This window comes from Coregonus lavaretus (assembly GCF_964263955.1).
Source record: "Coregonus lavaretus genome assembly, chromosome: 22".
Lineage (NCBI taxonomy): Eukaryota > Metazoa > Chordata > Actinopteri > Salmoniformes > Salmonidae > Coregonus > Coregonus lavaretus.
The window spans coordinates 28415870-28425274 of NC_140009.1; the positions used below are offsets into that span (position 1 = coordinate 28415870).

Here is a 9405-nt window from a genome sequence, read left to right on the forward strand (position 1 = left end):
TAGGCAATTTTCCCTCTAATTGTGCTCTGCACATTGTTAAAATAGTGCTACCATCCTACAGATTTTTCTGTAATAGTTTTGTGCTCATTTCTCATCAATACCTTTGGATTCAAGGTAGGGTTTTGACCCAGCCAAGGACTTTCTCTTCAGCCCAGGTTGTTAACCACTGACCAACACTGTTGCCCTAGGCTCTGAAAGGCAGGAAGTTATGACTGTAATGTAAACATGTGTGAGTGAGCATGAGAGGGGCTCAACCAGCTTTCCTTAACTGTGGTCTTCTTTTTAAATGCTAAGGAGGTGAGAGGTCACAGGTCACAGAGGGAGCAGCCTTAGAGCCCAGTGACATACATCTCCATGCCGTCGTTGAAGGTGAAGATGGTGGTGGTGCTGGAAGTGGCAGTTCCGCCCTGCTTCATGTCCCCAATACTCTCGTACAGGTTCTCCCCAGGCAGCAGCAGGGCTTTGGCTGGAAGGTGCTGTAACTTGGGGGTCTGCTGTGTGGGCGGCGGAGGGGGAGGCTGCTGCTGCTGCAAAGGCTGCTGGGACTTCTTCCTCCTGGGCCTGAGGGTGGCGCAGGTGTTGGGAGGCCGTTCGGTTCCTCCGACTCGCTTCCAACCCCCACCACCTTCCATTGGCTCATAGGCAGGGTTGCATTCCTCCCCCATCCCGATGGACTCGTAACAGTGGTCCTCCAGAGTTGCAGAGGCTCCTCCGACGAGCTTCCCTTCCTGCGGGGCCCAGTTCTGGGGCTTGACTACCACACTGAATCCCCCGTCTCGCTCCCGGTCCCGGTCGCCGCGCCCCAAGGTCCGGAAGCCAATGTTTGCTGGGGGAGACCCAGGAACAGTTCTCTTCTTCTTGCCTGGTTTGCACACCTTGGAGTACATCTCTGCAGCCTGGAAACCACAAAGCACAGGACAACCTTCAGTACTATTCAGTCTGATAAACACCATGAACACAGACTTTGTAATGACATACATACTCACCAGAGGAGGCTGGTGAGACAAGCTATAGTAGGACGGGCTCATTGTAATGGCTGGAATGGAATTAATGGAATGGTATCAAACACATCAAACATATGGAAACCACATGTTTGACTCTGTTCCATTAATTATATTCCAGCCATTACAATGAGCCCGTACTCCCATAGAGCCACCCACCAACCTCCACTGATACTCACCATAGCAGTAGATGGCTGTATGTTCTCTCCACTGTGAGGACTCAGAGGGCCTAAGGGTTTGTTTTGGAGCATGGTGATTTCATCATCCTCTGGAGGCTTCCATATGTACTGCTCTCCATTACCCATGAAAACTGCCTCCTGCCAGCCAATCAGAGAACAGGAGAAATGAGTTGTCAACACATCACATATGATTAAGATGAAACACAGCAATAAAACAAACAAAACATAATGCTTTGGTATAATACTTGCGGGAGTGTAATGAAAAGTTAGGTTTCAGGCTAATTGTTCAAAATGCCTTTGCTCTCCTCTGCTAAGGAGCATACAAGTAATTCCTTTTAAAAAATCCTCATCAATCTACACACAATACCCCATAATGACAAAGCGAAAACTGGTTTTTAGACATTTTTGCAAATGTATTAAAAACAAAAAACAGAAATACCTTATTTACATAAGTATTCAGACCCTTTACTATGAGACTCGAAATTTAGCTCAGGCGCATCCTTTCCATAGATCATCCTTGAGATGTTTCTACAACTTGATTGGAGTCCACCTGTGGTAAATTCAATTGATTGGACATGATTTGGAAAGAAACACACACCTGTCTATATAAGGTCCCACAGTTGACAGTGCATGTCAGAGCAGAAACCAAGCCGTGAGGTCAAAGGAATTGTCCATAGAGCTCCGCGACTTGATTGTGTCGAGGCACAAAAATGTCTGCAGCATTGAAGGTCCGTAAGAACACAGAGGCCTCCATCATTCTTAAATGGAAGAAGTTTGGAACACACCAAGACTCTTCCTAGAGCTGGCCGCCCGGCCAAATTGAGCAATCGGGGGAGAAGGGCCTTGGTCAGGGAGGTGACCAAGAACCCAATGGTCGCTCTGACAGAGCTCCAGAGTTCCTCTGTGGAGATGGGAGAACCTTCCAGAAGGAAAACCATCTCTGCAGCACTCCACCAATCAGGCCTTTATGGTAGAGTGGCCAGACGGAAGCCACTTCTCAGTAAAAGGCACATGACAGCCCGCTTGGAGTTCGCCAAAAGGCACCTAAAGGACTTTCAGACCATGAGAAACAAGATTCTCTGGTCTGATGAAACCAAGATTGAACTCTTTGGCCTGAATGCCAAGCGTCACGTCTGGAGGAAACCTAGCACCATCCCTACGGTCAAGCATGGTAGTGGCAGCATCATGCTGTGGGGATGTTTTTCAGCGGCAGGTACTGGGAGACTAGCCAGGATCGAGGAAAAGATGAACGGAGCAAAGTACAGAGAGATCCTTGATGAAAACCTGCTCCAGAGCGCTCAGGACCTCAGACTTGGGCGAAGGTTCACCTTCCAACAGGACAACAACCCTAAGCACACAGCCAAGGCAATGCAGGAGTGGCTTCAGGACAAGTCTCTGAATGTCCTTGAGTGGCCCAGCCAGAGCCCGGACATGAACCCAATCGAACATCTCTGGAGAGACCTGAAAATAGCTGTGCAGCGACGCTCCTCATCCAACTTGACAGAGCTTGAGAGGATCTACAGAGAAGAATGGGAGAAACTCCCCAAATACATTTACATTTTACATTTTAGTCATTTAGCAGACGCTCTTATCCAGAGCGACTTACAGGAGCAATTAGGGTTAAGTGCCTTGCTCAAGGGCACATTAACGTCATTTAGCAGACGCTCTTAGCCAGAGCGACTCACAAATTGGTGCGTTCACCCTATAGCCAGTGGGATAACCACTTTACAATTTACAATTTGGGGGGGGGGGGGGTTAGAAGGATTGCTTTATCCTATCCCAGGTATTCCTTAAAGAGGTGGGGTTTCAAATGTCTCCGGAAGGTGGTGAGTGACTCCGCTGTCCTGGCGTCGTGAGGGAGCTTGTTCCACCATTGGGGTGCCAGAGCAGCGAACAGTTTTGACTGGGCTGAGCGGGAACTATGCTTCCGCAGAGGAAGGGGAGCCAGCAGGCCAGAGGTGGATGAACGCAATGCCCTCGTTTGGGTGTAGGGACTGATCAGAGCCTGAAGGTACAGAGGTGCTGTTCCCCTCACTGCTCCATAGGCAAGCACCATGGTCTTGTAGCGGATGCGAGCTTCAACTGGAAGCCAGTGGAGTGTGCGGAGGAGGGGGGTGACGTGAGAGAACTTGGGAAGGTTGAACACCAGACGGGCTGCGGCATTCTGGATGAGTTGTAGGGGTTTAATGGCACAGGCAGGGAGGCCAGCCAACAGCGAGTTGCAGTAGTCCAGACGGGAGATGACAAGTGCCTGGATTAGGATACAGGTGTACCAAGCTTGTAGCGTCATACCCAAGTAGACTCGAGGCTGTAATCACTGCCAAAGGTGCTTCAACAAAGTACTGAGTAAAGGGTCTGAATACTTATGTAAATGTGATATTATTTTTTATTTTATTTTTATAAATGTGCAAACATTTCTACAAACCTGTTTTTGCTTTGTCATTATGGGGTACTGTGTGTAGATTGATGAGGATTTTTCTTTTTTACCATCTTAGAATAAGGCTGTAATGTAACAACATGTGGAAAAAGTCAAGGGGTCTGAATACTTTCCAAATGCACTGTAAATCCATTACAATTAAATGTTTAGCTCGCAACAGAATTACTTCAGCTGTAGAAAGGCATCAGGAGAAATTGACTGTACAACTCAATGCTCTCCAGGGGCTGCCTAGGGACCCAGCATCCATGACAGATCCTAAAGAAGATGCATGCTCATTCAAACACCTCAAACAGCCTTGCAGGCATAAATGTAGGAATCATCTAGATTCTAGACCATTACAGTTATTCATGCAAGCTGTATAGCTCTACATTATTGGAGCACAGGGGATACTAACCAAATCAAGAATACATTATGTATATTAAAACTAGGATTACAGTCTTGACTTGAAGTACCACATCTTGTGGATTTTAACTGAAAGGTGCAGCTTGCTGTTTGAATGACAGGACTGAAAGCAGCACCATTGTCTTTCTGCAGGGATAATGGTTTGTGTTTCAATGCATTGCATCATCCAGATGGCATTGGGCCTGAGAGAGCAGCGCTGTGAAGACTGCTAAGTACAAAACAGAATCTTATACAAAACACACAAACATACACACACACAGTCTGTGAGTAATAAATGTAGTGAACTGCAAGTGCATAAAGAGACATGTAAAAACATGCAGGAAAATGCAGTGAAATGAATCAACATTTCTGCACACATTGCCTTTGTCAAGGTCTGACTTTTAGACTTCCCTAACGAACAGCAATCTTTATCTATTTCATTCTGTATTATCAGCCTTTTCTCTACCAACCTTGGGGAAGGTGGGCAGGTTGAAGGCCTCCGCGTTTTTCCGGGGCATTTTCACGCTCTGAGGGTGTGGCGGAAGCGGGGCAGGATGTGAAGGTGGGGCATGGCGAGGAGGCGGCACCGGTGCCTCCCCCATATCCGTCCCACTATCTATCTTCTGGGGGACAGCCTTGTCCACCTTCAGGAGCTTCCGGACGCAGGCATACTCTGCAGTAGTCTCCGGGGGGTGTGGAGGAGCCATAGCCTGGGGGATGGGCTCAGGCTCGGGGAGTGGTTCATTCAACCCATCCCCGTCTGGGTCAGGGGGGGCAGGGGTGTTGGCTGGGACGGCTGGAGGGGCTGGGGTGTCTGTCTCTCCGGCCCTGCCCACTATTGCGTAGAGGTTGTTATCAGGGCCACGCTTCGGGGAGGAGCGTTGACCTACCTCAGAGTAGGTATGCTCTTCTCCGGTGCCAGAGGGTACCTGGGGTAGCGTCCGTCCCCCGGAGCGCAGGTCAGAGTTGGACCGGCGGCTGGGCAGCAGCAGGAGGTCCATGCTGGCCGGGCGGTTCTTTTTGGATGACTCTGCAGGACACATGGAAACCAGAAAGGTTAGCATTCTTTCACACCTAAATAAAAGAAGGCTTTGTAAAAGGTGTAAAGATCATTGTTTGTTATGTGGTGAAGATTTCTACAAATGGAACTGAACATTTGTGATACTCTTATGCCTAAGAGTTGTACTCACTCTTGCCATTGCAGTTTAGCTTGTTCATCTCACTGTCCGACTTGCTGATGGAACGCAGCCTTGACTGCTTGAGTATACTCTGAAAAAACAAAAAACAAAATTATAGCTTTTCTCAATTGCTTGAAAGCATAATGTATCCATGTTTAACCTAAAGTGATGCTCACAGCTGAGGTAAATGTGGAAATATGAGGGATTCTCTGCTCACCATGTCCATCAGCCTGTGCTTCCCACTTTCATTGGAGACATTATGCGTCTTTCCCTTCCTATAATATACACAACATGTAATGTACTATAAAGATGCAAACAGCTGTGTGTGTGTGAGTGCGTGTGTGTGCACATGGTCATGGTCATTAACTCGTCTCACCTCTGGCAGCCCACACAGAGCACCACGATGAGGATGGTGATGACGAAGGCTGAGGCAGCAGCGATGGCACCCAGCAGCAGGACCTTGCCGTAGGTAGGAGACGTGAAGTTCAGCCCGTCCTGCATGGAGGCCATGTGGGAGCGCTGGCGCTCGCTCTCTCACAACCACACACACACACTCACCACACACATGCACACCACACACGTAGGTGCCACAACCTCCCTAGGATCTGCAGAGATGGAGAAGGAGAGGAAGGAGTTGTGTGTTTGTCATACAGATCAGCTGCTCTTATTTAAGCACACAGAATTATAATGGGAATGGGGAACTTGGGCAAACATATCATTCAAATAAAAGGAGAACGCATCATGAACAACAGTTGTTTCAATTGCTCCGTTTGTTCCATTGCTCCAATAACCAACAGAAGAAAGACATAGGAATAACCAAGAGGTCAACCACAGCATTTCTGACCTCATTTTCTTTGTCCTTCTCTTTTCCTCTCCACTGCCTGTCATTTACCATGTGGCATCTTTATCTTCCTCGGCTCGTTAACGATTTGGGGCATTTCTGACATATCCACAAACGTCAGGTACCTAACCTGTTGTGTCCAAAGAGCCCATAGTGCTACAATCAATATCAATGGAATTAATATCCAGATTCAAACGTGTGCTGGACTTTGTCTTTGAAACTACCACAATACACTTAGCCTTTAGTCTACAGGGACCACCCTCACCAGGACCTCTACACACACATATACTGTATCAATAATCCTTGAGAGACACCAGTTGAAGATATGCTGATATATTTGTTTGTTTAGTGTAATATAATTCACCCCTGTAACTATCATGATTTGCCCCATGTTTTAATCATTTCTTCACAACAGTGTAAATATTAAGAGGGTTGATGAGTCACATTGGAGCTAAAAATACTGTAACACAGACAGAGACACAGGAACAGAGAGAGGAGGCACACATTGTTATTTTATTCCAAAACCAAAGAGAAGACAAAGAACAGAGGAAGTCATATTTTCTTTGATTATATTGTCCTCCAAGCTTTTTCCTCTCTCAGTGAAAGAGAAGTTTAAGGTAGACAGTTTGATTGAAACAAAGAGGAAAAGTCCTTATCAGGATTATTTCATGATGCCCTCCAAATCTCCAAGGGACAGCAGATATGTTTCTGATATAACTGTCCTGGTTGACTAATCAGTTGCATATTTTCACAAAATCTGTTAAATTTATTGAACTACATATTTACAGAAGAAAACATATTCCCCACCAAGTATTTTGAACCAGCAACCCTCAAGGTGCTAGCCTATTTTGAAACAGGTTCCCAAACCTCTTCTCACATATATATTAATTGGTGAATATACTGTAGCACTCTTTATACATTACGATTCATATGACTCATTTTACTCTGATCTATAGCCTAAAGTCTCTATACCCTCAACTTTCATGACTTTCCAGAGTTTATCATAGCCTCTTGTTGACTTACAGTTGAGGCTGAGTCAGGATGGTCTCAATTAGTACATCGAAGGAAAGAGTTCAACTTTGTCTCTGCATGTGGCTATGGTGGGACACCTGTGCTTCTGAATATATTCATGCTAACTATGGAGTGCCATAACCTGGCATGAAAAACATTTGACATGTAAATCCTCAGGTCACACAGCATGCTGAGGTACAGTATAATAAGTCCTTTATGTCCTTGTTAACAGTACAACATTGTTTTCGGCCCCACTACCGCCATCTCCCCCCAAACACTGGTTCAGACCAGCTGCTAGGTAATTAGGAGGTAATGTGCTGTATGTCCAGTTTCACAGGTGCTTTTCCCCTCTTCAATTAACTCCTATTAGGTTACTCCTATATCCTTCTCTCTCACACACCCTTATCTCCCCTGACTGTCTGACATCCCTATCTCGGGATGGGTGGGGGTGTGGGTGGGGGGTTCTGGGCAGGTGGGGGGAGTTCTGGGCTGTGAGCCTTTGTGCTTGCATCATCCATTCTATAGGAACAGATGAGGTTGTAAATAATGTAGCACTGATTTGCAACATATGGAAATTTCACACAGGGAATTTCACCACCAACAGATATGCATGTTTCTGCAAAGTGTTGATATCTTTGAAGCATTTATCTTATGTCCTCCTTGGGATTTGGAGTAAATAATTGGTGGAATGCACACACATTCTTTTTTGGTTTTAGCAAAAGAGTGTCTATGGTCTGATCAATTCAGTGCTATGGGACCAATGTGCCAATTTGGTATGCACTTACATGGTTTGTATTGGCAATGGTGATCCAAAATGGCTGAATCAGCTCAGATAAATGAGCCTTTACCATCGCAGTGGGGTGTGGTGATGGTCTGTACAGTGGTAGTAGGGCACATGTTTACATTGCAAATTATATGGGAGAGAATGTTCTGATTCCTCCAAAAATATGGTTTCATCCAAACAGTCTTCAGCTGTTCTCATAAGTATGATACGAAGTGCTCTCAACAGGGCACAAACACAAACTGTGCTCTTTCTTGACTCGCAAATTAATCCCTGCTTGATAAATATTAATAGAATGTATTAATAAATTACATTTAGCAAAGGTAGAGAGCCAACCACTACATACCTGTACACATATTTTGGCAATGACTGTACAATACATTGAGGCAGAAAACATGCTTAATAACAGCTCTTTATTACCTTACTACTTAATGGATGTACTTATACACTACCGTTCAAAAGTTTGGGGTCACTTAGAAATGTCCTTGTTTTCTAAAGAAAATCACTTTTTTTTGTCCATTAAAATAACATAAAATTGATCAGAAATACAGTGTAGACATTGTTAATGTTGTAAATGGCTATTGTAGCTGGAAACGGCTGATATTTAATGGAATATCTACATAGGCATACAGAGGCCCATTATCAGCAACCATCAATCCTGTGTTCCAATGGCACGTTGTGTTTGCTAATCCAAGTTTAGACAGGAGAGGTGAAAAAACCTGTAACTTTATACAATTAAATACATTCTCACCAGAATTCAAATGTCTTTAACTGCTTTCCAACTCCTTCCCCAGAGTTGACCCAGAATATGTATTTTGTAACACTCTCACCAGAATATCCTGAATATTCTGAAATACCCAAATGGATCCACAAAGTCATATTCTATTCATTCACAAATCTGACAGATTCCAGTGTATCTAAATCGCCTTGGGAACAGAACACATGTGTAGAGAGCAAGGGTAAGGCAAGAGGAAGAGAGGAAGCAGAGTAGGGCTGAAAGGAGGGCGAGGAAGAAGGAGAGAGACAGGCACATCAGTGTATGCGTGGGACTTCAGTGACAGGTGTTTGAAGAAGCTGAAAAGCTGATGATGAGAGGAGGCTGTCACAATCCCAGAGCCTGGTTCCCAGAGCTGATGCCTTGTTGTCTCTGTCGGTCCTCCTCCCAACATATTCTAATCTACTCTCTCTCTCTCTCTCTCTCTCTCTCTCTCTCTCTCTCTCTCTCTCTCTCTCTCTCTCTCTCTCTCTCTCTCTCTATACCTTCCCTTACCCCTCGGCTCATAGGCAGAGTGACGCCTCAGCACTGCAGTGTAATCTCTGGCCCTGGAGCAGCTTCCTCTAAGCTAACCAATTGGACGTTGCACTCCAAGCAGAGCAGAGCAAAGCAGTCAAAGTGTCCTTCACCAGAGCCTCCTCTGCTAAACAAAGCCCCTCTCCCCAGCCACAGAGAAAAACCCCTCATCCTATGGCACTCTACTACGCGCTTATACCTCAAACTGTAAATGTTCATTCTTCTTCTAATCTTGTCCTCCCTCATATCCCTCATTCCAGACATCCCCTTGTGTTGCCCTACCTGTCTGTGTGTTACTGGGGTGA

The 9405-nt window shown here is 45.6% G+C and overlaps 1 protein-coding gene across 1 annotated transcript; it reads right to left on the reverse strand.

Annotated features, from left to right (window-relative positions):
• Window positions 1-329: 329 nt before the first annotated feature.
• Window positions 330-5686, reverse strand: LOC311149911 (uncharacterized protein; the record flags this gene model as incomplete). Its single annotated transcript, XM_084187139.1, has 6 exons — window positions 330-896; window positions 1181-1318; window positions 4469-5028; window positions 5222-5267; window positions 5394-5451; window positions 5553-5686. The coding sequence occupies 6 exons, from the start codon at window positions 5684-5686 to the stop codon at window positions 330-332; spliced, it is 1503 nt and encodes a 500-aa protein (XP_084043265.1).
• Window positions 5687-9405: the final 3719 nt, after the last annotated feature.